This window comes from Aspergillus brasiliensis (genome assembly GCF_001889945.1).
Source record: "Aspergillus brasiliensis CBS 101740 unplaced genomic scaffold ASPBRscaffold_9, whole genome shotgun sequence".
Taxonomy (NCBI): Eukaryota; Fungi; Ascomycota; class Eurotiomycetes; order Eurotiales; family Aspergillaceae; genus Aspergillus; species Aspergillus brasiliensis.
The window spans coordinates 1185318-1211349 of NW_027137450.1; the positions used below are offsets into that span (position 1 = coordinate 1185318).

Here is a 26032-nt window from a genome sequence, read left to right on the forward strand (position 1 = left end):
ATGTTGAAAGCTGACTCTGTCGGGGTAGCTTCGGCATCTGATTGGTTATTGCTCAATAAATGATACCCGACGCTATGCAGGTGGAATATTCTTTTACTTGCACTTGCGGTCAATGCGTCACCGGTACCCCATTTCTCCCATGCACTTCTCTCTCAAGGCTCGTTATAAATGGTTGTTTGATATTACTTAGGCGTCTATACAACGCGTTCCGTTTTGTTTGGTTCATATGTGTAACTTTGTTGCATTTTTTGGTGCCCGACGCGCCAATGAACGGATAATTACTGAACTATGAGGATTGTCCGCCTACTATGACGCTATGGTAGCTATGTAAGGTACGAAGGAAAAGATTTAACATGAATAAGCTACCGATAATAGCCATAGAAATGAACCTATCGTGTAGTATACTACACTGAAACATTAGTGGTGTGCTACTGCTCAGCAGGCCGTCACATAGGGCAAGTAACCAATAATTAAGTGAGAAAAGGTATCAGCAATATCTGGGATGCATGAGCGAAGTAAACAGATTCAACTACATTCGATAACATTTCACTCGGGAATAGATAGATTTCGACCAAAAGTTCATGAGCTCGCGCCAAAGCTGGCTAACTCCGACCGGTCGCACCTGCACGCTGCTGGCGGCGCTGCCGTTGTAGCTCCAATCTCTTGTTCGCATTCTCCTGAGCCTCCTTTCTCTTCAATTCGAGGGCTTTTTGCTGCTTCTCCTTCTGCTCTAGAACGAGGTTAGCGTCGATCGCGATAGTGATAAATGGCCTGGTGCAAGTACCCTTAGTCTGCCGGTCTAGCTGTATAGGGGCTAGAGACGCGTGATCATCGGCAAAGTCCTTGAGCTTAAGGAAGCAATCCCGGCCCAATATCACATGAGTCTCTAGGATATTTCGAAACTCAGGGATCTCATGCAGTGGGATGTAAAACTCTTCCTCCTCGCTGCGGCTGGCACCATCGCGCCAGATGTGCAGACGAACATAATCACAGACTCTCATCACTTCTCCATTTCTGAGTTGGAAGGCTCTCTGCGATCCGCGGATGACGGGAAATGAATCGAGGTTCTGCTGACCTTGGGGGGTGAGGATATTGATACCCAGGTCACGTGTGAACCCAGCTCGGAGCGCCAGTTGTGTCTCATCTGGCGAAGAGCAGGATATCTGCACAATGCGAGGTTGTGCCTGAGGAAAGAGGTATATATTATTAGCTTCGCCTTAATTCAGTTGTGGGTGGTGAATGAAGTATGAAACATACCATAGCCCTGAAACGTGTTGCTTTGCAATGTCAAGTGGTTGGCTCCGGGGCATTCCTCGGCGGACACGGCTTCATATCTTCGCAGCATAATCAAGTCATCAGTTTGAGCCGCACAATACCTTTCTGGCAATTTTTAAGGCCTTTACAATAAGGCAGGAATGCAGGAATGCATGATGCTGAAGAACAAAGTATGATCGGACTGGCTACTGCCTCTGACAGGGGCAGGCCTATCAGGTGGGATAACACCAATGACACAGATAGCCTCACCAGCACGTCAGGTGCAAGTGATGCGCATGGAGACTTGGTAGTCCAACGGCATTTGGGCACGATTGCCACTCGAGGAAGATTTGGTGTGGCTGAGTTCTAATGCAGGATCCCGGCAGCCGGAAGGAACAACGATCACGAATGGTCAGCGTGAAGGAAAAGCAAATATAACTTGAAAAACGAATTTACGCAAGGACATGTTGAAATAAGAAAAAGAAGGCACGATATACAACTTGTACAATTGCTGAAGAAATGTCCAATTATGCATTCGCCCGTAAAATGAGTATTCATCGCTAATATCAGAGTATGCTAGGAAACCCATGGCTTGCTACTTCGTCCAAGCCGGCCAATGCTAGGTGCCTTTGAACAAAAATAAGCCAACATTAAGTCGCGGAGCAAGCTTGTGTCGCACGTAACCTCCCATTATATACAGCATTGTATCTCATTATATCTCATTATATCTCCAACCCGACTGGATGTCAACGAGTGCTGAAGATTCCCACGAACGAGGTAAAGATGACAAAATACCCAAGCCCTTCACCGGACTCTACAGCTGCCGTACGACAGCATTGGGTATGTCCGGGCCCAGCTGTAGAAGATGGTATCGCTTGATCTCTGGTTCACCGATAAGGACATCATACTGGTCCGTGTCCACAACAAGAAAGTCTGTCGTATAGGTCTGACTCCCTCGAGCAAAGCGCCAGTCAACATGACGGACAAGGCCGATCGGTCGGATCGGTGTCTCCGCGGATCGGGTCTGCAACGGAACCAGAGCCCCCGAGAAATGGTCCAGTGGCAGGCCTAACTTGTCGAAGATGTCCTTACGCATGATGCTCACTTGAGCCATCGTGTCCAAGGAAATTAGAACTGACTTCCCCTGTAGGTTTCCGGTGATCAGGGAACCAAGATGCGTGAATCTGCCTCTCTCATTGGGATCCTTTTCAGCTGTTTCTGGTAGCTGACCAGTCAGTGAGGACATCGTCATGGTGGAGGAGAGACTCGCGCTGTGTCCACTATGGAAGCTTTCACCAGACGCGTCTGACACAGTTCCTATGGGCCGTGGTTTTGTCCAATGCGTGTTGTCGTCGGTTGACGTATCTGGGCTAATTTCCTGGGCAAATCCATGGCGAGAAACGGCTCGCCAATTCACACTTTCAGCGTTTCCCGGACGCATCCATGAAGACTCCAGGCTAGAAGAAAAATATGGCCTATTTGGCTCCTCTGGAGAATGGCATTGGTGGCAGCGATGAGGTAGACTGACACTGGGCTGAGTTGTATAAGGATGGGAGATTCGTTGGTGACGCCACGACTTGATGGACTCTGGAACTTTGAAGATAAAATGAAAGGCGGTTGGTCGGCGGCGCTCACGGTCCATGTCGGTCATGTGGTTATGGGTGTCTGCACGAACTGCAGCGGTCAGTAACGATGCATGTGCTACAAAAGCATCAAGCAAGATAGACATCTTACCATCGCTCGGGTGGAGATGCCTCCGGTTCACCATCTATGCTCAAAATTGTATACCCGTGGACGGGAAGGATTGTTCTACCACGGAAAGGCGAACCCGAGGGCAAAGCAGAGAAGAGGGAGGTATATAGAAAGGAGAAGGAGGTAGGCTGGTTGTGGAGACCGAGTAGCACTTGACGTCACAAAGGCTCTTCTCTAGGTTTGAGTGCTGTGGTCCTCAAGTCTCGAAGTTGGTAAGGCAAGTGACTGGGGTGAGTTGCAGATGCTAAAACTCTTGGTGCAGTCACATACTTAGAGCTAATAAAGGCTGCGGTCAACTAGCTTTGGCTCACTGTCTTCATGAGGCTTGTCCGCTGTTTGTGCTCAGCCATCTTGCGGTGCCCAAAACACTGTTTCAGAAGCAGCCCGGGAATAGGACCCACCAGTCTCATCTAATTAGATACTAGTCCTGATGAGAAGCCACACAGTGCAGAGGGATGAGGCATACACGGCATACGTGGTATTCTGGTTAGTATACCATCTGCAAATCGATCTGATCAGGAACAGACGTATGAGTTCAGTAGCAAGAACTGTTTTTGAGACATCGGAATGGCATTTTTGGGCTCTGCTCTAATTAGGAAAGAAGCCAAGCGAGCTGCAACCACAATCACTACAGAATGAAAGCTACACCAAGTCAATTGTCGCATAGGTACAGGTTGGAAAAGTCATGGAGTACTCCCGGGTAATTCTTAGCACCGTAACCAAATTTCTTGCCTTCAGGTTAAGGCGCAACACAATGTAAAGTGGCCTGCATAGAGACCCGACGGTGGTGCTGCTAACAACCGGTAGGCAACCATATCCAGGAACAGGAACTTGACCAGATTAATCGGATCAATGATCTCCTCTACGTTGGAATCCTAGGAAAATCGGTCAAGAGCCCAAGGCGAGGGGTGAGTTCTACTCTGTATATGCTCTGGGCAAGGCTATTGGTTGCCTTGTTTGACGAATAGTACTCGAGGCGCGTTGTGGCTGTGGCTGGAGAGGGTCAAAGCCCAAGCTTGAATCTGTTTGTTAGCCTGGGACATGTGCTGCCTAATCTGAGTCCTTGCCACTAACTATTTGCTTTTTCTACTTCCCTTTCAAATCGGTGTCCCCTCGGTACCATCCCTAAGCGGGCTACATGGATTGGTCCTCGATGAAGCGGCCAATAGCGTTGATTTCCCCTTCTGAAAGTCAATCATATCATAAGCATTCCTCATGACAGCACTCTGCTTCACAGCCTGGTCCTACCCAACCCGCGGAAATCTAGCCAACTGCAAAAAGAAAGAAAAAAAAAATATCCCCAGCGCATCGATGATCTTCAAGCTCACTACATTATCCGCATACAATCAAAGAATAGCGATCCATGAAGACAAATCTTTCCTGGCTGGACAGTAGCATCATTTCGAGCACACTGCGCCCTTTTCCCCACACCACCTTCATTTACTTGAGTAATATTCTTCATCCATCGCTCATGGCAATGAAGCGAATTGAATGCCCAACGTGTTGATTGCCTCATTGACTCCTCAGGCAGATCTGTTGAGGCTTCCACCCGGTGATTGTAGCAATCGGCGACCCCGAACCGCACTTTGCGTAGCCCCGCAAGGCTGATTGAAGCCTCGCAACTCGGAAATTCGGGCGTTTCTTGCATGAAAGATGTCTCACAGGCGGTGAGTGAGTGCCATACAGTTGCCCCCCGCAATTTAGTCTCGTTCCTCTGGAGACCGTAATTTATCGAGGTGGATTTAGAAGGTGGTGCGTGCGCCTGCATACACATACCTTCGCATCCACCCTTAAAACCTGAATGGCTATTTGACTATGGTACACGAAAAATACATAAAACTAGAGATTATAAGCACAATCTTGGAAAAGGAATAGTATCGGCTCCACGAGCAGCTGGGAACCGCCCGGGCAAGGGACCGATGGGCCCGCCGATGAGCAAAGGGCCGACTCGGGCATTTCCCGAACTCAGTTTGTTGTTATCAACACGTTAGACCTCTCCTCTCGGTCTCAAATCGATTGAAGCCTACGGATTAAGGATCCATAAATCCGCATTAAATCAACCAAGCCAATGAAGGAGCAGCCTTCTTCAGATAAATCTATACCACTATAAGTGCAGCGTATAAACTACGCATCTGATCTCCATAAATTTTAGTAGTTCCTTTATGCCTCGGTACATTTACTTCCTAATATAGCAGGCGGTATACACTCCTATCATATGAGCATACAAACAAAATATAAACAGAGCCAAAAGTAGTCGAAAGAAGAATGGAGATTTACTACGGGGAGAACACTCTATATTAATCGCATATATAAGCTCCACCTCTCATCCATCTCCGTGTCGTGCCACTGATCCTTCCAATCCTGCGGGCCTCGGGTTCGGCGACTTCTTGAGCTCGGGGGAATTTTTGCACGTATTTGTAATCATGCCATCACCTCCGCACCAGTTTCGAAGCTTTCGAAACTTCTTTCCTTCTTTCCCTGCATTACTACTCTCTTAAAATTCACCTAGACTCTAATACCAATCCGGATCAATTGCTGTCCTATCAGAATCAACAATGGCGTCGTCATCTCTCTCCCTCCAGGCCTCGGCCTTCTCGTTCGTCGCATTGGCGGTCGGACATACGGTATGTCAGCTAGCTGCCTTATGGCGTCATGCCCCTTGCATCTGCATGACAATTCGATCCCATCAAACCCCTTAAGATTCAACAACCAATACTCAATTTCCTTATCTGTCTATCTGATTCATCTACTCCGTACTAATTAACTTTCATGACCAGCTCGGAGGAACCCAATGGACCGCCGAACCCGCCTTCCGCACCATCTCCGGCACCAAGCCATGGGCTCTCGGCATTGTCGGCTGGTACCAGGTACTTCTATCCACTACAAAGCAAACTATAGCTATAATACTAATAATAAATCCAGGGAAGCGCCTTTTTCTTAGCGACCGGTAAGAAGTATCCCACTGTAACGCATTAGCTTAAATATTGATGATGGTTAGGTCTCCTCCACTACCAATGGGCCAAGAACCCCCGAGCTCTTCAGGACCCTACTAACAAAGCTATCGCTCTCATTGTCAATGCGATGCTGTGGGCTAGCTCGGCATGGTATTTCAAGAATGGGGTCAAGGAGAATGGATGGGTTGTCGGGGCTGGGGCGGCGTGGCAGGCGTGGTCGGTTGTGAGGGCTTGGTTGAAGTATTAATCTTGTAGTAGACAATAGAGTATGGTTTGCAGTACATTAAATTACTCGCATCAGTACCATTTAATCATTACTCTATGAATTATCATCCCCTCCCCTCGACACCGCATCCTCCCCCTGTCCCGCAAGCACTCTCCGAATCCTATCCTCTCTCTCCTCCAGCGTCTGTAAATACTGTAATCTCTCTCTACTCCTCGCCACTCTAGCCAATTCCTCCTGCAACTCCGACGAACTCATCCTTTCATACGCCACCGCTGATGCTGACGCTGACGCTGTCGACTCCCCATCCCTTACCCCATCAGAAGATAGCTCAGCCGGTGCTTCACCCAATGTCGCAGAGCCAGATGAGGCTACCTCACCACCACCAGCAGCCTGCTTATCCTCCACTCCAATTACATCTCTCGCTCCAGCTTCACCCTGTGGATGATCACCCCGTCTCGGCTTCCGAACAGACCCAGTACTCAACTCAAACACGACCGGCCGATCAGAAGAGTTATCATGTACAGGCCGACTATCAGATTCATTGAGCGGCGCGCCATCAATCTCAGGAAGTACTAAAGTGATAGTATCCTTCCCTTCCGTGTGCTGTATCGTTGTGGTCTGTCCGCTTTCTTCGCTAGTATTGATGCCCCCGGACTGTTGTTGTTTCATCTTCCTGCGCCGTCTTTGGAACCATAAAAAGGCGAGAAGTGCGATAAGGGCTACGGCGAGAGGTACTGCGACTCCGATCCCGGCTTTGGCGCCGGTGGATAGTCCACTCGTGTTGGTGTTATTGTTATCTGGGGAGGATGTTCGAGTGGCTGCTGAGGTCATGTACATTGTTGAGATGAGACGGGTTTCTGTTATTGTGATGATGTTGGGTTGTTGGGATGTGGTTGTGACGGTGTTGTCGTCTGAGGATGTCGTGGGAGCGATGGTGGTGGCTGTATCATCGGGGTCAATGCTAGAGATTACGCCTGCGGTGGCTGTTGCTAGTGGGTCTTCGGTTGATGTTGGTTCGGACGTGGATTGTGTGGATGCGTAGATTGTGGTCACGATGGAGTAGATGGTCCTTAGTTCGTTGATGTATTCCCCTCGGCGGTCGATGTTAATGTTTGGGGTCATGTATTCGGGGAGATTTGGGTGGATGTCGAAGAGGTTGCAGAGGGAGAGGAGGGAGTTGGGCGTTTCTGTTTATTGTGAGTTAGGGCGTTAGGTTTCTATTACAGGATGACTGACCTCGCTGGTCGTGGTTGATGGGACATTGGTGAAAACATGATTCGAACTGTGTAGTTGCTGCTACTGTAGGTAGATTGGTGCAGAGACATGTGTAGTCTGTGTGGGAGCAGGTGGAGAGGATCAGGGGAAAGAGGCAGTTTAACTATGTGACGAGATTAGTAGAGGTTGGGGTGATGGATCAGAATCAGTACTGAGCAACGCGGGATTTCGCGGAACTTGTGAGCGACGAGATGACTTGAGGTAGCACCTTCAGTCTCCGGATGTTGTATGTTGACCGAGAAGAAATTCTGTATAGCTTGTTGCAGGTTCATATTGGCTTGCGAAAGATGCGCCCTGCATGCTGTACCAGTGGGTAAACAAAGCCTCCAGCTGTGGCGTCGGGTTCGGAAAGAAGATGGGGAAATACGGGGGACCACCTGCATTATCTATGGAGACTCGTTGGGGAAATATTTTAGATCGTCCTGGCACTTGCATGGGACCAGCGGCCAGTGCTGATAGATCGTCGGGAAGTGAACGGTATCTTGGACTGATATCTTAGCACTTTGTCAATAAATGTTGTACCCAGGTGCTACGATACTGCCTGCTGCATTATGCTTCAACCTACTACAGCTGTAACCGGCATCATTAACAATGTCAACAGCACTTTACCCAAGTTCATGTTCAACAGCTCGCACAGATTCGTGTGATTCTGAGTGCAGGTGTTTGGTCTCAGAATCGCCGACATGGAGTAGCCACGAGCACGCCAGCTGCACGCCGCCGGCAAGCTTCAAAATAGTCTACCATACAATAGGCCATGGCAGCAGCTAGATGCAGCTGGTAACCAGGATTATAAGACTTTGATTAAAGCTTATTGGTGCGCCGAGAACGGACGCTCGGCGCTAGCCGAAGCCAGCGCATGGCGTGCCTTAATCCGATAATTGATCCGTGGATCGCTCGGTTAGGAGCCGATCAGCGTGCTCGATGAGAGGTTGGAAATGTTTACATGGACTGGAGTATTCTCTAACTCGGAAATTGATGAGGTAGGCTATTTTTCAAATGAATATATTATTTTAAGGGCTAAACACCATGTCTGACAAGAAATGATGATGCCTTTGCTCCCATCCGGACACTCCGCGGACTGTCCGAACAACAAGCCTCCGTCACACCTATAGCTATAAAACCAGAACGATGCCTTTGTCTTTGCCATTAACCTTACAGAATTTGAAAATAATCCAATATCATAATTTATTTCAGAGATGCCCCCTCCGACCGTCCTCATAATCGGCTGCGGCATCGCCGGCCCCGTCCTCGCCATCCTCCTAAAGCGCAAAGGCTACAACCCCATCGTCTTCGAAAAGGTCCAAGCCCTGGGAGATGCTGGGGCATCATTAATGATACAGCCAAACGGGTATACCTACACCATAGTCCACAAAATCAACTCTCCAGCTAACAATGAATCAGAATGAAAATCCTCGACCTCATCACTCCCCAACACCCCCTCCCAGTTATAACCCCCCTCCAATTCCTCTGGCACGGCACCGCCTCGGGCAAAACCCTCGGGCACACCTGCCTCCCCTCAACCTACAAGAGTCGTTACACCCAACCAGCCAGCGGAATCAAGCGCAGCGTACTAAACCTCCACCTGAAGACCACACTCCAAGACCACGACATCCCCCTATACGAAGGATACCAGCTCGAGAATATCCACGAGTATCCCAACCAAATAACCGCATCCTTCACTAACGGTAAATCAATCACCGGCTCATTCCTCATCGGCTGCGACGGAATCAAATCCTCCACCAGAAGAATTCTTCTCTCCAAAGCAGGAATAGCCGAAGGCCCACCTACATTCACGGGCTTGGTTCAAGTAGCAGGGATATCTAAACTTCCAGATACCTTATCCGAGAGAGGTAGATCACTAAGTAATTGGTACGGCGAGGGAGTGCACGTTGTTTCATATCCGATCTCTACCGAGGATATTTCCTGGGCGGTTACTATCCCAGATACAGCTGGTGAGGAGAGTACATGGCGTGCTGCTACTGCTGGTGAGGAGATGGATGATCTACGACGGAAGTTAAGGAGGATGTTATCTGGGTTTGAAGACTGTGTTCTGGAAATGGTGAATACCGCCGATAGAATCATCTCTTATGGATTGTTCGATCGAAGTGAAGTTCCTGCCGAGCTGTGGTTCTCTGATCGTGTCGTGTTGGTGGGTGATGCGGCGCATCCGACGAGTCCGCATTTGGGTCAGGGGGCGAATCAGGCTTTGTGAGTTCATTTCATAGAGAGATGATTGTGATATATGCTAATCCTTGAGTTTGTAGGGAAGACTGCTATTATCTGAGTCGACTGCTTCCGGATTTGAGTATGAATGGGGGGGAGTGGGACGTGGTTGAACAGGGGTTATTGGGTATATTTGAGGAGTTTGCAAGGCTGAGACAGCCGCGGACCTCTGCACTGGTCAAGGAAGCTCGTCGGCTGGGCGAGCAGCGTGTTGTGGTGGGAGGGCCGGAACGGTGTCGCGAGCGCGATGCGGGTATTGTGGATGCTTGGAGGGATGAGGAGGCTGTGGCGAGGGGGTTGGATGCGTTGTTTAGAGAGCCGTTTTGAGGGTGCTTGCTGCTAACACAGAGTCATATTCTGGAGTAAGAGTAAGTATGTTTTGGAGTATGTACATATTCACTAGATGGCTCTATGGAGTGTATCATCGCTGGTCTTTCATCATGACATACACGTATCTACAAAACAGTCTGATACACCTTCTCCGCACTAGAAAACTTCCCCCTCCACTCCTTCAACCACACCCCCACAAACCTCACCGCCTCCTTATGCACACTAACTATCTCCTTAGGTTCCGCCTCCTCCTTCTTCTGCTGTCTCGACAATCCATTCTGGTCCCAGTGATGGACCGCGCCCCGAACACCATCCCACACATCTGCCGCCGGAATATCCAACAAGATAATCGGCTCACTATCAGTCGACTTCCGGCTTTCCCAATCGACTCCGTCCGCCAGTGGAGTCGCGTCGCGCCATGGATCTGCCAATCCGCCGATAATCGCGACGCGCGGGTACGTGAAATTGAATCCGCCGAATTGGTTGATGCGCTGGACATCAGGCGGGGTATTAATTCCGAACGTGCTAGGACAGAATGACGACAAGTATGGGAGGTCGAGAAGACGGGAGATAAGGGGCTTGATGGTGGAAGGCACTGAGGAGCCAGTGGTGAAATAGCCCCATTCGACGCAGACTTGGTAGTTCCAGCTGGTGCCGGAGTCCTTGGAGAGGGGCTGCGGGGTGGTGAAGTTCGAGATGTTGGATGATGAGGACTCCGAGGATGAGTCGGTGAAGACTTTCGAGGTGCTTAGGAATCCGATCCAGTTGAGAAAGTTGGTGACGAGTGTCGTGTTGGAGGGGTCGTAGCCTGCGATTTGGACTAATCGCTTGACAGACGCAGAGATAGGCTCGGCAGTTTCGGGGTACAGCAGGTCCGAATCGGTGATGTTGTTGCAGAAGGCGCGGAAGAGAGGAGTTCCGATAGACTTGTCCCAGTTGCGGGACTGGAATGAGTCCAGACCATAAGAGAGGTAAGAGACAAAGTCCTGGTTACTAAGATTTGTCGCGGAGCCTCCAAAGGTGGACTTCAGTTGCTGCGCAAGGGTTTTATTGTCGGCGTGGTCGATGAGAATGCGATCCACGATATCGATTGATGTCTGTATGGTGGAGATGCACTGTGATGGGCCGTACAGTCGAATCGGCTCGTAGTATTCCCAGTAGTCGATGATGGCCTCCGTGACACCGGATGATGACACCGCGCCCCAGTAGACATCCGGGTAGAGTTTGCGGAGGAAAGCAACAAAGGCACCAGCGTAGGAGCCGCCATAAGCGATCCATGGAGTGGTGGCTGCCGTGAGATCGAGATGCTCCAGACCGGGGAAGACAACATTCGAGGCAAAATACGCGTAATCGGCCAGCGCCTGCTCCGTGGTCAAGAACCGAATGTTCTCAGTGGTAAGGTTGGCGAATGGGTAGCTCTCTCCGTAGTAGCGATGTTCGAGGATGAGGCCAACGCCATGGTAGGCGGCCGCTAATTGAGTGACAACGCCCTGTGACAGGAAAGGAATACGATCGCTTCCATCGGTTTCGCCTGCAGCGATCACAAAAACGGGTCCTCCCGGCCGGTAATGGCTGGTGTCGAGCCAGTAGCGCAGGCCAAAGGTGGCATTGGTGTGTGGCTCATAGCGCAATTCATTGTGAAAGTGGTCTATGGGCACGGAGAGATTGTACACGGGGAAGCTTGTTGATTCTTGGGCACCAGAAGCCTGGTGAGACTTGCTGAGCTGGTGCAGATGTGGCACCCGCAATTCCAGGGGGCTGGCGTCGAGGGCAACCGTGGAAGCAATCAGGGTCCCCAGCAGGGGCAGCGACAGGAACATGATGGGCGTGCGATGGAAGAATTGGGGAGGATTCCCCAGGGTTTATTGCTTCTCGATTCTCATGCGGGGTTTCTTTCTTTTATCTAATCGGTGGAACTGCGATTGCCAATAGTTCAGCCAGCCAGCCAGCGTGATGAGGTTGGGACGGCGATCGTCGCGGTATCCGTCGGGCTCCCGGCGTGGCTGGTTGCTGCACTTGCCAATAATTGACGATAATTCCCCGCTCTCCCCTCACCTCGTCGATGCATTTTCACTCCATGTTTGTCAAGTTCACTAGCAACTGGTGTCGTACAAACAAGCGGTCACACAACCGTTCGCTCCGACATACAGCCCGACAATGGCGTGACATCCGGTGACTCCCTGGGGGTTTAATTTCCAGGGAGGATGACGCCTTAATCACCATTGATATTGACACTTGCACAAGGTGATACTAGGACTAAGTAGTAGTCTCTTGATCATCATCGTTTTTCTGCCTCTCACAAAAGACCAGTCGCTCGGAGCAAGAATCGAACCTGGGAGACTTGGTGCCTATCACGTGACACACGGGCGGAATCGGAGTCGCCATGCAGCTATTCTTAGTTGCATCTTAGTGAATGCTTCAAGCCTTCCACCCCTGTTCTGTGGGGGCGCATTCTGCAGCTTCACCACTGCAGAAACCCGCTTCCCCGACCTAAAATATCAAAGATATCATCATAGGAATCGGTCTTTTATATACGATAGAAATGAGACTTATCATATGCAGCCATTTCATCGACATGTACAGCAGGGCAGCACACTCTAGCATCCCATCTCACCCAAGCTCCAATTAGGGCTGACAGGAGTCACCAAAAGCATCAAGTATCGCCCAATGACACCTGATACTACTGATGAAATGTTGGTATTCTCCAAATTTGTGCTTACTACGAACCCCTAATCTACAAACTCCCAGTTAACTCGCTGTTAGGAAACTCGGTACAGCCAGGAATGCTAAATTGGGGCCGCCCCCAACTCTCACCGTCGCACACGAGCTTCCATTTGCTCGCCCGTAACATGGCTACGACCGTGCCTTCAACGCAGCCACTCTGCTTCTCACCATGTTGGTAGAAGTGGACATATCCAATACTACGCATCACTTGGCCTCCACTCATCAGGCAGGCTGTGTACATCATGCCCCCTTTCGCCCCAACGATACGATCTTATGCAAGAACCGATCACCCCCTAATCAACTCTCCTTCGTCCTGCGTTTGAAGTTTCTCACGTTCTTCTGTTCTTCTGTTTCTATTGGGGTCAGTCTCTCGCTCTTTTTTTTATCTCCCAAACAGTTCACTGTCTCGCCGTGGGCAACAACATCATGGCATCACGTTCCTTTTCCTCGCAATCGCTTCTGACCGGCTTCCTCCTCGCGCTGATTTCCTCCCCCTTTGCCTCCGCCGACCTCACTGTTGCTTCCAATCCCCAAACCACGTCTGCGCCCGTTGAAACCGTCTCCCTCATCGATGCCAGCGGCATCCCCATCACTACCGCCAATGACCCCGCCGACAATGCCTGGGTCATCCCCTTGACCGGACCGGCCAGCGCTCCTACCGGCGCTGCCTGGGGCGCACAAATCGAATACAACAATAACCTGGCTGGGATCCTCCCAATCGCATTTGGAACGCCTACCACCACCGCCAAACCAACCGCAACGGCGACAGAAAAGGCGTCATCATCAACAACAGCAACGTTCGTTTCAGCCGCATCACCCGGCGAAAAGACCGGAAACTTCAACCTCGAGATCGCCTTCAGCAACACCCTCCTTCTCTCCCAAGACACAGACCTAAACATCACCTCCACGGCAAACAAAACCAACTCCACAACCATCCCCTCCCTCCCCGTTGGCCTCAACCTCGGCCTCCAAGACAAATGGAACGGCTCCCTCGTGTTGGGAGGCAACTACGACTCCAACCGCATCTACGACGAAGCGCACTGGCAAACCACCCCTGAAACCAGTGCCGGTAACACCAGCTTCATCGATACAGGCATGCTAGACATCAGCGCCGTCATACTCCAACTCTACACCACCCCCAACGAAACCACCAGCAGTGAGGACGCCGAATACCCGTTCGGCGGTACCAGCGTGCAGGAGACGAGTAAATCCCTTCCCGCCATGCTGGACTTTAGTTCCGAGTTCCTCTCCGTGCCGGATGACTCGTGGTGTGGACGGAATCTTTCCATCGTCTTTAATCCGGATAGTGAGTCGTACCCGGTATTTGATATCCCGGTTTGGGGCGAGCTGGTTCCCAAGGAAAGGTGCGAAGTATCCGGTGATAGGGTCGTCCTGGGAAGACCGTTCTTCCAGGCTGCCTATGTTTATGTCAATTCCGCCGGGGATGTGTATTTTAGTTCGATTACGACGGAAGATGTCGCTGTGGCGACTAAGCCGTTTGATTTGCATGTGCAGCTTTCGGAGGCTGTTAGTGGGACGGAGAGTTATGGAGTGAATGCAACGGCGACGGGGTCGGGGAGCAAAGCGACAGGGACATCGGGGGCGGGGAGATTAGGTGTTGAGGGTGTTTGGGGGGTGATCGTGGGGATGGGATTGTTGTGTTTGATGTGAATGTGTCATTGTTGATGTGTCTGTACGATTTCTGAAGTTGATGTTCGTTATTTTGTATTATAGCTTCTATTCTTGGTCTGTTGTACGACAGACTGGTTTCTTTATTGGGGTGGGTTTGGAGGTTTATACCCGTTGATAGCAGCTTGAATGCTATGTTTTAGTAACGTGACTTGATTTATGTCATTATCAGATTTTAGCTTCGTGAAGGTAACTAGAGATAATTACAAGGTTATTGACCAGGTCAAAACGGGCCCAAGAGAGAAACAGCTATATTTGACCCAGAACTTCAGTTTAGAGATTTACATGACCTTTGCTGCTTGAAGAAGAAAGGCCATAACAGCAAATTAGACTGTGCAAATTACATTCTGTACATATATGCCAAGTGTTACTACCATTACCTGAGCCGAAGAGCACACCCCACAACTAACAGCTACTAAACAGTAGCTGAGCCGCAGCCGAAAGCTCAAGCCTGCCAATCTTCTCTTTCTTTCATTGACCCACAACGCTAATTCCATTTCGCGCGCGAAGGATCGTCGCCAGTCCTCCTTCTGTTCAGTAGACGATCCCACCAATCAGGGGTTCTATATCTAATTTCTACTGCCCATGTGGATCGGATCAATTCATGAGGAACAGCGATTGATGTATGGAGCAACAAGATGGTGTCGTTGAGCGAAGAGCCTTACCTACTAGATTAATCTACCTGGGATGTGGGAGGCTAAGACCCTACTAAACCGCAACCAGCAACACAACCTACAACGACTTCATCATCTCGCGCATGCACAACCACCCCGAGAGCATCTTCCGCGGCGAATGGGAGGAACTCAGCATCCTGACCAGCGACTTCGCCATCTAGGGTCTGGCAGCCATGACTGCCTCGGAGGCAGATTTCCCGGGGTGTTTAACGAATTCGTCAGTGGTTGGCTTTGTTTGGGCGAAGAAGGTCGCGTATACGATGAAATTTGGTTGTTAGTCAGGGATTGATATGTAATGGTGGGGGATTGATTGTATGATGAGAGTCAGACGCATGGGACGGAGTCGATTGGTTCAATAGCGCAGTAACGGGGCTTATGTCCAGCTTCTCTTCAGAGTGGCGTATGCCAGTGAGGGAGTTGATGACGATCAGGGGACGTATGCGCAGTATGCGGCGAGTGCCATGGTCGTGGAGTAGGAAGAACAGGATGATGAATACCACGGTTTGGTCGCTGTATGAACTGGTTTCCAATACGACGGTGAATACTAGTAATGCATCGACTTGTCAGGCTGTGGATACAGCGAGGTGGAGTTTAGCCTATGAGTTTTATTTGAGTGGCGCGGCGTATATGTATGATCGGTACGTTCATAACCATTATCTACTAGTACATCCTTTGATAGGATGGCGATTGGTGGCTGACAGCAACAGACCAAGTCTAACGTCTAGATGACACAAACCGAAGGACTAGACACATTCTTCATCGACGACATCATAATAATAGTGGGCTATAGCAGTGCCAGTGCCAGTCTAGGCACCGCCAAGCAAGTCCAAGCTATCATCTTACTACCCCCCTTCAAAGGATTCCTAACGCTGTGCCTTGCATCAGTGTGGCGGCCAACCTTATCCCGGATTTCGCCGGTCGGATTGTTCCGCTCCTGGCACAGATACTGCCGTGGCGGTAGCCGAGCAATGCGAGTAACTAGACTGACTTGTCTGTGGTTCCGACTGGGGCTTTACTTCGTATAACAAAGATTCATCGTTGGAAAGAATACTTGGAATGCCGCGAATATATTCGCCGGAAAGCTGCTTGCGCCGAATATTTCTACATCGGGGAATAGTACGGGTAATGGCAATTTCGCGGCAGGTGATACGGAAAGGAAAGATGGAAGTGGCATTTCGTATGGTGCTGTTGCTGGCGCTGTGGTTGGTGCGGCTTTTGTCATTGCGGCGGTCTTCTTTCGGCCTAAGTCGGATGAGGCAGGAGAGGAGGATCTTGGTCCCTACGAAGGAGTCGGATGAGATCGAGTATGCCAAGAAACCCCCCGCAGAATTGGCGCAGGGGTCTCACGTCCCTGAGATGCATGATGGAGTAGTGACGGAGCTGCCAGGGATGGCGGATGTGGAGGCCTTGAAGTCGAGTGTATCTCATGAGGTCGATTTGCCGGTGTCTGAGCTTCCGGACAGAGCCAGCACGATGCGGTAGAATTGGCATGATAACATTCGAGGGGTATCTCAAAAGCCACATATTTTTATATAAATATTTATAGATATTGTTTCTCTATCAGACGTGGCATGCGTGATGCTATAATTAACCAAAACGCCGAAGAATGTTCGATAATACCTCACATATGTCAGGACCCAGCATTCCATAGTCTTTCTATCCGATGGGAATGAGAAGATAAAGAGAAAATATGAACGAAGGCATGAACGCAAAAGAGACTTCAAAACGCTAAATTAACACCCCTAGCAAGCAATAACCAATTATATAACCACTCAATTATATGTGTACAGGGCCCCGTTTTACAATGATCAACCCACCAAAAGATCTAGGTATACTCATCCTCTACTCTACTCACAATACATCCCGTCAAGGACAAACTCATATGGCCTGACTAGCAATTCAGCTGTCAGCACACTCCTAGATAATTAAGAAACCCGCGGCGGGACGGCAGGCCAATGAACAAAGATAGAGACATACTCCAGCTCGTCTAGGAAATTCGAAAGCGGATAGTACTGGCCCGAGTCAACTGGTTGAAACGCCTCGTAGCCAGTGAGATACGTCGATGGTAAAGGCTCGATAGTCTGCTGAACGTGATGGCTCTCATATAGCCCCGCCTCCTCTAAGAAAAATGGATAGTTGTAGTTGTAGCTGTATTGGGATAGTGTGTTGCCGCCGTCGCGGGTGTACTGGCATTGCTGCACCTCTTCTTCGAATCGGACGCGGCATTTCTGTCGCTTGTTCCAGTTTTGGCGCGAGCTGAGAATTATCTATCCCAAGAAAACAGATCAGAATGGATCAAGAAAGTAAGTGAGGGGTATCAGCTTACACTAGGGACTGAATGGATGGTTATGTTCCAGAACCGACCAAGCAGAGACTTCCCATCTGTAGAGTCGTTTGATGTCGTCGAGGGATTTTCTGGGATTTCCCATATGCTGGGCTTTCGCTTCAGAGACGGCTTTCTGGGGGCTTGTGTCGAGGGGGTCTCGCTTGGGGTTGGACTGGGGCTTCTGCTGGACTTGAGGGGGCCGTATAGCCAGGTGATGTCGCTATCTTTGTCCCTGCTTGGGTCAGACGTCACGATCGGGTGATATGAATTTGGACAATCTTACCAAGAGATAAACGCGGCTGGCATACGAATGGTCTGTCGAGTCGAAGCCAACCATGCTCGCCAAAGAGCATTTTCGAATCGACATCGGACGAGACTGTGCTGGTTTATTTGACGGACATGTTTTCTGGTCGCCCACATCTCCTCGTAGGTCCAAGAATGTGCGAGATAGTCAACATTGACTTTGGCGTCCTCCTCAATCATGAGATCATCGCGCACAACTTTCGGTCGGGACATGGTAGCCCAAAGGCCTTAGGCGGAGGAAATAGGAAATGAGATTAGGAGGAGATGGGGGGTGGCGATGTTAGTAGAAGTCAAATATTGTTCGTTGAAATGTTCCTGCTTGCAAGGACAGGCACGAGGGTGACTGAACACCTAATATAGGGTGCACAAGAATGCCGCCCTCACCACCTATCTAGTCGGCAAGAATCGGGTCGACTCTATCGACACTTCGAGCACAGTATCAGGCCCACACTGATAAGGAGCTCTACATGTCATACTGCAATGTCTCCACTCAGAACACGGGCTAATCCAGACGCGTGAAGATGATATCGAGCGTGATTGGCGACCCAGCATCCACAGAAGGTCTATTTGGGATAGCTCCCCGGTTGCGGAGAGCTCGAAACATGGCGCGCAGCGAGAGGAGTTGCAGTGGCCCAGCCGCCCGGGAGAGCCGAGTTACCGATATGGAGAATGGTGGACATGACAGCCGGGCGCCACCAGAACCGACGAGGCCGAGCATGGAAGGAGGAAGTGCAACCATGGGGTGACATCTGCCTATCTCCAGGGACGCGTCCGGGGCTGTTGAAGTCTCCCAGCCAACCACAACTTCAATCAGTGGCCGGATCAATCAGCCGTCCAATCACCACCCCGGATGCCACATACTACGCCAGAACATTCAGAATCTTAACTCCTGGCACCTAATGTCCTGAATTATGTATGCTCTCGGCTGCCATCTCCTCGATCCGTGGCGACAGCTGGACCCTGCAGTTGAGTGGGGAATCTAGACCTGTCGATGAGCGATATGGGATTCCCCGATCTCCTTCCCTAATGAGCCCAGCCCATCCTCCGCAGCCATGAACCACCATATCGACTGCTTCGCTACCGTTGACCAGCCTAGCATACCATGTCTTCCTGAAACTCGTGATGTCTATGAAGGAAAAATGCTCGGCCTTTTCTCGTTTCCGCCTGCGGTTATCAGCCCCGCCCTATCTCGTAGAGGATCCCTATCAGAATTTTGTCGCGTGGAATGCCCCAGGTCGTAGACAGACAGAAGTATTTGAAGCACGCAGGTATCGAGCAAAACACCTGCATCCTCTCACACACTCACCTCTTCTATCAATCAAACATGCCTTGGTCCCTTGGAAAATCTCTAGGCCTGATTGGCCGCGGTCAAGAACCTCTCTCCTTCTCTCTGGCCGGAAGCCCTACTCTCTGCCAGAACACCCCTTACATCTCGGATCTCAACGCCTCGAGCTTTCTCGCTCCATCGGATCGTACCGAAGCCAATATCCACTGGACCTACCACACCAAACCAGAGTGTGACTCTGAAGATAGCTTCAAGGATCACACCGTGTCGTGCCTTCCATGCTACCATCATACTGAAGACCATCAGCTTGGCATGGATGATACGACTATGGATAAAAAGGCGAGGAATGCTCTCGAGGAGTATTCCAACTCGTTCGATGAATATCGTCTGCTCAAGCGGAGGTTATCTACCTTGACGCACTCGCCTCGAAGTGACAGAGCTGCATGACCTGCTACAATCAGTGCGATGCATGCAGTTTCGGACGCCAGTGGACTTGGTTCTATGCATGGCGCCACCACCACCACCACCACACCAATGGGGGATTGTTCGGGAGGAGCTTGTAACATCGTGCTTAATTTAGAGCATAAAGGTGTATGTAATCGAGCTGGTACGAAATGTGTATTCCCACGTTCTGCATTTTTCATTATGGCTATCTTCGAGGTCGCTGGTACTGTACATAACTTTCTTTGCAAGCCACTTGAGCGAATTTCATACTATCAGTTACTTGAAACAATTCAGTAAGCTATTGCAATACTGTACGTCAAATGATGGTGCAATTCGGCTCAAATTACTCTAATAGCAATCGACACACGCTTATCAAAGCTACTGATGCGATATCATGGCTTGATTGCCATCGATTCTAGAACTACCGAACGCAGGACTGGAATGCAACCCAACTATCTGCTTACTGGAAATAGTAGCAGTGGCGAGTTCCAGTTGCTTATGGAAGACTGCCGCTACGACAAACCATGGCATGAACCCAGACCTGCCTTCAGACCTGGTGTTAACATTAGTCAGGCCGCATTGACCATACCTAATCCCATGGTCGATGTCAACACGAGTATCCTGACCTTGTTTGAGGTGTTTTACAAATCACTCGTGATGATGGCTGTGCTTGGTATCTTGTTTAGCACGTGTGATTGGGATATATGAATTATTTGTCTAGGCTGGATATATCTTTTTCTTGGTAGATAATACCTTATATTATACTGCAAGTAGGAAGGGAGAGCAGCTCCAATTCCTATCTCTCCATTGATTCCCTCTTTCCCTTGCTCCTTTCTAATAATCAAGCTATCACCATGTCCTCCCATACAACCACCCCAAACCACCCCCATCACTGCGCCTTCATCCAACCCCAACTCCTCCAACACATCAGCACCTCCCACAGCGCCCCCTCCAAAGCCCGACGCGCCGCCATCCGCACCCTCACCGTAACCAACGAAATCCACCACGCGCGCCTCTCCTCCTCCTCCACCTCCCCAAGCATCTCCTTCACACCACACGCCCAAGCCCGCGACATCTACGACTGCCGCAACAAGCGCGGCCTACCGGGCCTCCTCGTCCGCACCGAATCCTCCTCCGGCCCAACCACCCAAGACGACACCGTCAACTACGTATACAACAGCTTCGGGATCTTCCTGCGCTTTCTCTCCTCCGTCCTAGGTCGACGATCCATCGACAACGATAACCTCCGTCTCATCGGGTGTCTCCACTACGACAAGCACCTCGACAACGCGTTCTGGAACGGACAGGAAATCATCTTCGGCGATGGAGACGGGGTGTATTTCGCTGGGTTTCCCAAGAGTTTGGATGTGGTCGTGCATGAGCTGATGCATGGCGTGACGGATCATACGGCGGGGTTGTTGTACGAGGGACAGTCGGGGGCGTTGAGTGAGAGTATTTCGGATGTGTTTGCTTGTGTGGTTGCGCAGTGGTGGAGGGGGCAGGGGGTCGAGGAGGCGGATTGGATGGTTGGGAGGGGGGTTTGTGTTTGGCCGAAGGGGAAGAAGGGTGCTGGTAATAATACTGGTGCTGGGGAGATGGGAATGATGGCATTGAGGTCGTTGAAGGCGCCGGGGACGGCGTACGATGATCCGGTTTTTGGGAGGGATGGGCAGCCGTCTCATATGAGGGGGTTTGTGTATACGGAGGAGGATAATGGTGGGGTGCATTGCAATTCGGGTATCCCGAGTCATGCGTTTTATCTTTGTGCGCTGGGGTTTGGGGGAAGGAGTTGGGAGAGAGCTGCCGTGGTGTGGTATCGCGCGTTGTTGGATCCGAGAGTTGAGCCGAATTGTAGCTTTGAGAGGTTTGCGTGTGTCACGGTGGATATTGCGGAGGTGGTGTTTGGGGTTGAGGCTGGTGAGATGGTGAGGAGGGCATGGGTGGCTGTTGGTGTGGAGGTTGGAGTTGTGTCGTGGACGGTGGAGGGAGATGCTAGATTTTAGGAATGTATTAGCTGTGATTGTAGTAGTTGGGGTTGTGTTTGGGTGTATAGTACTCTGATAGTAGGCGGAGCGGAAATATTATAGCATGTTCTACTGTCCCTCGCTGTTTGAGGTTATTTTAGCAGATGCCAGTGTAACTTTGCGATTCTGATACTTGTAATATTTGAATATGCGTCTTCTGTGTAAGTATGCTTCTAGTGGTGAACTTGAAAATCCAAAGATAGGGAAGCAACATGCATGAGTATGGAGCATGTCCACAGCTCCACTATAATGCGTTGTCTGTAGAAGGATGAACACTGGTGGCATGTCTGAGTCCTTGTAAAGGGGCAGTTAGAACTCCCTCTATTTATTAATTTTGCTTAAGCAAGGAATAGTCACGATTCCGTAGAATTCTACAGAGGTGTGCTATTCAGCCTGTGAAAGTATGACTTCCCGCATTAGACAATGATGCTCAACAGCGGCCTGGTGTGCACATCTTCACCAAGCACAGTTCTCAGCAATAGCATACATTCGCATCTATGCAGACAGCAAATATGTTTGACACATTTGATCACTGTCGCAATCTAGCGCCTCGCTTAACATCATCACTAGCACTAAACCGCGCTTATTGGCTCACCTGCTCCAGGAACTATTCACGCGAGTTCACTGCTCAGTGTTTACAACTACGCGTCTCTTTCATCTCACTTGGTATTCCTTTATCTCCAGTAGCCAGCTTCACGGTACAGCAAAGTCAGATAAGGCTCACTTTCGTGGTAGCAGTGCATGAGGCTGCCTGATAGGCCGTCGACTATCTGTACAGCGACCAGCAGCAGCTGCGAATCAAAGTAAGTAGAATGAAACTCTTCACTTCATCCTTATCTCACTTCACATCAACTCACAATCTTCTTCACAGACTTCGCAATTCAAAGTCAGAACTGACTAAGATCCCTTCATCGAAAGCCTGATTCACAAACAGCTGGAGACTTCATTCCTTGCATGGCAAGATGAGTACCCCTAGGAAGGTCACAAATAGACCGAAGAAACGGACCCTGGTCCGCTGGGACGGTATATCTCTCTGCTTCAGCGCTATTTCGTAGCTATATTTGTTGATCGACAGCTAACAAGTATAGAAAACCTGAACGAGCTTCTTCTGTTGACAGTCCAATCCGTTTGTAATACCAAATCGATCAAGATTCCCTGGGCCGATGTGGCTAATACCATGGGCCATAATGTGACGGAGGGCGCGATAGTGCAGCATCTTGCCAAGCTGCGCAGTCGTCGAGTCTCTGCAGACAAGGCTGTTCCCCCTCCTCTTCGACGTGGTGCTACTGCTACATCCAAGACTTCTGAAGGAACACCCGCGAAGAGCGTCGAAGACGACGAACCCAAGCAGAAATCCAGCCGAAGTAGGAACACTATCTCTGGGTCCCGCAGTAGACCTCAACGTCAGGACGTGTCTTCAGACGAAGACTGGATCCAGGGAAGATCTTCGAGATCACGGAGGCTGCAGAAAAGAAGAAAGTCGGCGACCAAAGTTGTGGAGAGCTCTTCCGAGTCTGAACAGAGTGAGAGTGACGAAGAGGATAACCGCAGTGTGGCCAGTTCCAATGACCTATTGGTTCCCGGCGCGAAATTCCTCGAATATCCCAATGACGTGGGACCAGCACAGCATAAGGTTGTGACCCTCAAGTACCGACGTCCCTCTGCAGAGAAGGCTGGCGATGCACCCTCCAAATCACAGGAATCGGTCAAGGACACCGAGGTCAAAGCATCTGTTGCTGAACCGTCCAAGCCCTCGAGTGCCTTTTCTTTCAACAGCAATACCGACCTCATGGGCTTGTTGTCTCCCGACTTAGCTATTAGTCAAGCCGTAGAGACCTTCATGCAAATGCCTGAACTGCCTTCAGACGATCATATCGGTTCTGATGGTCTCTGGAGCAGTGGACTCGGTCCGCCGTTCCCATCAAGCTTGGTGTATCCGGCCTTTAATTCCGGTTTCAACGCGATCGCTGCGAATGATCCATTAGCATACTCTCACGACGTGATGAATAGCCTTGTCACCTATGATCCGGTCAGCTATCCACACATGCCCATGAGTTATACCAGGGCGGATGAACCGATGAACGACTTTGACGTGACTGAAGACATGAAGTGATCTGCCACAGCTGAATTTCAGGCCATGTCACGATGCCAGCAGATTTTTCTTACATACCTTGCCTCTTGAATTTTTCGCCTCGACTCCACAATTATTAATTTCTTAACATACTGCACTTTTCTTTTTCCTCTTTTCAGTCGTTCACTGCTTTCTTTCGTCTCGGATATCTCTGACATTTATGATCAACATAATGTATTTACTTTCAGATAATTTAGCCAATAAATCAAGGGCATCATATCGAAGAAACAGCATCTCTCTTAGTAAATATGAGAAAGAGGATCAAAGATGGGAACAATTTATTATGAAAAGTCATCCCAGGTTAAGTAAACAGATGAATAGAGGGGTGATACTATTGACAAATAAACATTCAATCTGCACGTATGCATTAACTATCCGCCAACCAAGATTTGATTTACAATCATACACCTGAGTATTCCTCCATTTCACCTGCGACCGAGTAATAATTCAACCTTATGTGGAATAACTCAATTCGCTTCTCTTTCCCGCATTAGTATACTACCTTACCCACGGGTATCACTGAATACTGATTTGCGGGACACTTCCCTGCTCTTGATACAAGCTGATCGGGTTTCACACGGGATATTCTCGATCCTTTCGGGGATTGATTAGTGGCGAAAAGCTGTCGCCTGCTGGCTGGCCAGAATGAACCAGGGGAAGCATAGCTGTGGCGTGTGGTGCGGCTTGTACGGGGTTGGATCCGATGGTTGGTACTACCAATATTCGAAATAATACTAATAAAGCTTAATTATAGGTCATTTTTGGATGTTTTGGCTGGGCTATTCTATGTTGGTTGGTAAAGATTTTCCCGGAGTGAAGGGTGGAGTATTCACTGGCATAGTAGGAGTATACTAAACACATGTTGTGTAGGAGTCATGGAGTGAAACAATGCATTATCCACTGAATTCTCTACCGAAAAGCGAGGTTATATTCTAGTTCTAAGTCCCCGGATTAGGTGTTACTACCTTTCCAGTGTGATATCTCAATATAGAAGATAGACTGCTATTTCGCATCTACGAAGCACAATTATACTACCATAATCAACACACATCTCTTCACAACTTAAACCCCTTATTTACTCAATCTCAACTTCTCCCTCATAAGAAGATAACCATGAAACCCACCCTCATTCTCCTCTCCTTCGCCATCACCCTCTTCATGAATCACGCCCACGGCTGTGGAATCCCCGGCACATTCTGCAACACCTGGGGTGCCAAAGCATGCGAGTGCAACGGAGGACACTTGGTACGTGCGATACCTCTGACCTTTGATTCGTCACGCTAATTTCTGTCTCAGTTGGAGTGTCAGGTCACCGTGGCTCCGATGGTGGATGGTCAGGGCGGCGAGACTGAGGCGTTCTGGACCAAGATTAGGAACTGTCCTGTGCCGTCTGGTGGCGGGTTGCAGTGTGTTAATGGGGCTTGTTCTTGATTTGATGTCAAGAGGTAGTCGAGTGGACAAGATGCTAGGGTGCTAGGATGGGATTGCTGATAAGATGGGATGCTAGATTTACGGTCGGAAAGTGATGGGCGTGCTGGTTAGCTCCTAGTTGTTTCCTCAAAGGAGCATAGTTTCAATGAGGACACAAAGGAGAGAGATATGCTCTGGTCTCGACTCTCCACTAGTCAAGTGTGTTCTCGTCAGGCATAAATACAGCTCAGCAGATGCTTTGTCGGCACACCATTTCCCTCTGATTCAATGTTTATGAACTTTTTAGAGATACATAGTGGTAGGGATAATCATAGTGCAGGACACGATCTCATCTCGCATATAAGCGGCTACTTGGCGAGAGACGAGAGCTGAATGCTGACGTGGAAACCTTATCGTGCGAGCATAATCACCCGACGTTGGTATTTGACGCTAGACATGCATCTCCGATCTCACATGATGGTCAAGGTAGCTGTGTTATTGGCCCGTGGATGCATGCTCGGGCTTTGATCTCTGAGATCGTGGCCTTTGTGTGGACGTTTGACTACCGAGTGTAGCGGTCTGCAGATGTGGATGAGAAAGCTGGATGGACACGTTTTCTGCTACGATACTATGCGTTATCCCTTGCGTTAAAGTTAAGCTTAATGATGGAGATGACGAGCTTCCGCCGGAGCTATGAGATCATCACAATTGGACATTACTATAGGCTGCGCTCAACCCTTTCAGTAATTGATGTCTCCTTCTTAGCTTGTTAGTATATTTCTTGAGTTACACTCAAATGCTAAAGTTGCATCGTGCTATTAAACTCACTGCAAGTATCTCAGATTTCACCCCGCGATTTGGTGGCCCCGGCCTTTCGGGCGAATAACACGCCAATCTTAGCTCCATGCCCGTCAGCTCTAATGTCAGAGTCCACGCTCTAGGCCATTCAAATGACTCATGACAACCGATAACAGAAAGCTTGTAGGTAGCTAGCTAGCTAGCTAGCTA

At 49.7% G+C, this 26032-nt stretch overlaps 14 protein-coding genes across 14 annotated transcripts; 9 read left to right on the forward strand and 5 right to left on the reverse strand.

Annotated features, from left to right (window-relative positions):
• Window positions 1–420: 420 nt before the first annotated feature.
• ASPBRDRAFT_45487 (uncharacterized protein) lies at window positions 421–1443 on the reverse strand. Its single transcript, XM_067625420.1, has 3 exons — window positions 1258–1443; window positions 785–1184; window positions 421–730 (listed from the first exon to the last, which is right to left on the reverse strand). The coding sequence occupies exons 1-3, from the start codon at window positions 1258–1260 to the stop codon at window positions 603–605; spliced, it is 531 nt and encodes a 176-aa protein (XP_067477440.1). The 5' UTR covers window positions 1261–1443; the 3' UTR covers window positions 421–602.
• A 331-nt stretch (window positions 1444–1774) lies between these two features.
• On the reverse strand, window positions 1775–3303 carry ASPBRDRAFT_45488 (retropepsin-like aspartic protease). The gene is made up of 2 exons (XM_067625421.1): window positions 2989–3303; window positions 1775–2928 (listed from the first exon to the last, which is right to left on the reverse strand). Exon 2 carries the CDS (start codon window positions 2903–2905, stop codon window positions 2069–2071), a length of 837 nt encoding a protein of 278 aa, XP_067477441.1. The 5' UTR covers window positions 2906–2928; window positions 2989–3303; the 3' UTR covers window positions 1775–2068.
• Window positions 3304–5561: 2258 nt separating this feature from the next.
• ASPBRDRAFT_56901 (uncharacterized protein) lies at window positions 5562–6207 on the forward strand (the record flags this gene model as incomplete). The annotated part of the gene is made up of 4 exons (XM_067627650.1): window positions 5562–5630; window positions 5784–5873; window positions 5929–5953; window positions 6005–6207. 4 exons carry the CDS (start codon window positions 5562–5564, stop codon window positions 6205–6207), a joined length of 387 nt encoding a protein of 128 aa, XP_067477442.1.
• Window positions 6208–6279: 72 nt separating this feature from the next.
• ASPBRDRAFT_181877 (uncharacterized protein) lies at window positions 6280–7829 on the reverse strand (the record flags this gene model as incomplete). The annotated part of the gene is made up of 3 exons (XM_067619961.1): window positions 7614–7829; window positions 7423–7564; window positions 6280–7373 (listed from the first exon to the last, which is right to left on the reverse strand). Exons 1-3 carry the CDS (start codon window positions 7731–7733, stop codon window positions 6280–6282), a joined length of 1356 nt encoding a protein of 451 aa, XP_067477443.1. The 5' UTR covers window positions 7734–7829.
• ASPBRDRAFT_678914 (uncharacterized protein) lies at window positions 7399–8267 on the forward strand. The gene is made up of 3 exons (XM_067628974.1): window positions 7399–7938; window positions 7961–8054; window positions 8116–8267. Exons 1-3 carry the CDS (start codon window positions 7760–7762, stop codon window positions 8227–8229), a joined length of 387 nt encoding a protein of 128 aa, XP_067477444.1. The 5' UTR covers window positions 7399–7759; the 3' UTR covers window positions 8230–8267.
• A 390-nt stretch (window positions 8268–8657) lies between these two features.
• Window positions 8658–10011, forward strand: ASPBRDRAFT_129854 (FAD-dependent oxidoreductase; the record flags this gene model as incomplete). The annotated part of the gene is made up of 3 exons (XM_067618170.1): window positions 8658–8809; window positions 8863–9669; window positions 9726–10011. The coding sequence occupies 3 exons, from the start codon at window positions 8658–8660 to the stop codon at window positions 10009–10011; spliced, it is 1245 nt and encodes a 414-aa protein (XP_067477445.1).
• Window positions 10012–10139: 128 nt separating this feature from the next.
• ASPBRDRAFT_197891 (putative extracelular serine carboxypeptidase) lies at window positions 10140–12927 on the reverse strand (the record flags this gene model as incomplete). Its single annotated transcript, XM_067621147.1, has 2 exons — window positions 10140–11720; window positions 12907–12927. 2 exons carry the CDS (start codon window positions 12925–12927, stop codon window positions 10140–10142), a joined length of 1602 nt encoding a protein of 533 aa, XP_067477446.1.
• A 237-nt stretch (window positions 12928–13164) lies between these two features.
• Window positions 13165–14409, forward strand: ASPBRDRAFT_32071 (uncharacterized protein; the record flags this gene model as incomplete). Its single annotated transcript, XM_067622978.1, has 1 exon — window positions 13165–14409. The coding sequence occupies one exon, from the start codon at window positions 13165–13167 to the stop codon at window positions 14407–14409; it is 1245 nt and encodes a 414-aa protein (XP_067477447.1).
• A 1853-nt stretch (window positions 14410–16262) lies between these two features.
• Window positions 16263–16825, forward strand: ASPBRDRAFT_678922 (uncharacterized protein; the record flags this gene model as incomplete). Its single annotated transcript, XM_067628975.1, has 1 exon — window positions 16263–16825. One exon carries the CDS (start codon window positions 16263–16265, stop codon window positions 16581–16583), a length of 321 nt encoding a protein of 106 aa, XP_067477448.1. The 3' UTR covers window positions 16584–16825.
• Window positions 16826–17026: 201 nt separating this feature from the next.
• On the reverse strand, window positions 17027–17943 carry ASPBRDRAFT_130164 (uncharacterized protein; the record flags this gene model as incomplete). The annotated part of the gene is made up of 3 exons (XM_067618206.1): window positions 17027–17368; window positions 17428–17659; window positions 17711–17943. 3 exons carry the CDS (start codon window positions 17941–17943, stop codon window positions 17027–17029), a joined length of 807 nt encoding a protein of 268 aa, XP_067477449.1.
• A 1080-nt stretch (window positions 17944–19023) lies between these two features.
• On the forward strand, window positions 19024–19739 carry ASPBRDRAFT_45494 (uncharacterized protein). Its single transcript, XM_067625422.1, has one exon. It carries the CDS (start codon window positions 19055–19057, stop codon window positions 19460–19462), a length of 408 nt encoding a protein of 135 aa, XP_067477450.1. The 5' UTR covers window positions 19024–19054; the 3' UTR covers window positions 19463–19739.
• Window positions 19740–20193: 454 nt separating this feature from the next.
• ASPBRDRAFT_45495 (M4 family metallopeptidase) lies at window positions 20194–21603 on the forward strand. The gene has a single exon (XM_067625423.1). It carries the CDS (start codon window positions 20314–20316, stop codon window positions 21460–21462), a length of 1149 nt encoding a protein of 382 aa, XP_067477451.1. The 5' UTR covers window positions 20194–20313; the 3' UTR covers window positions 21463–21603.
• An 842-nt stretch (window positions 21604–22445) lies between these two features.
• On the forward strand, window positions 22446–23596 carry ASPBRDRAFT_130200 (uncharacterized protein; the record flags this gene model as incomplete). The annotated part of the gene is made up of 2 exons (XM_067618210.1): window positions 22446–22506; window positions 22572–23596. The coding sequence occupies 2 exons, from the start codon at window positions 22446–22448 to the stop codon at window positions 23594–23596; spliced, it is 1086 nt and encodes a 361-aa protein (XP_067477452.1).
• A 1131-nt stretch (window positions 23597–24727) lies between these two features.
• ASPBRDRAFT_56910 (uncharacterized protein) lies at window positions 24728–25045 on the forward strand (the record flags this gene model as incomplete). Its single annotated transcript, XM_067627651.1, has 2 exons — window positions 24728–24859; window positions 24911–25045. The coding sequence occupies 2 exons, from the start codon at window positions 24728–24730 to the stop codon at window positions 25043–25045; spliced, it is 267 nt and encodes an 88-aa protein (XP_067477453.1).
• Between the last annotated feature and the right edge of the window lie 987 nt (window positions 25046–26032).

Coding starts and splice junctions, on each gene's coding strand:
- ASPBRDRAFT_45487 (XM_067625420.1), bottom strand. Junction 731..784: donor GCTAGACCGGCAGACTAAGG/GTACTTGCACCA, acceptor ACCTCGTTCTAG/AGCAGAAGGAGAAGCAGCAA.
- ASPBRDRAFT_45495 (XM_067625423.1), top strand. CDS start 20,314: ATGTCCTCCCATACAACCACCCCAAACCACCCCCATCACTGCGCCTTC.
- ASPBRDRAFT_678914 (XM_067628974.1), top strand. CDS start 7,760: ATGCTGTACCAGTGGGTAAACAAAGCCTCCAGCTGTGGCGTCGGGTTC. Junction 8,055..8,115: donor TAACCGGCATCATTAACAAT/GTCAACAGCACT, acceptor TGTGATTCTGAG/TGCAGGTGTTTGGTCTCAGA.
- ASPBRDRAFT_45494 (XM_067625422.1), top strand. CDS start 19,055: ATGCCTTGGTCCCTTGGAAAATCTCTAGGCCTGATTGGCCGCGGTCAA.
- ASPBRDRAFT_45488 (XM_067625421.1), bottom strand. CDS start 2,905: ATGACCGACATGGACCGTGAGCGCCGCCGACCAACCGCCTTTCATTTT.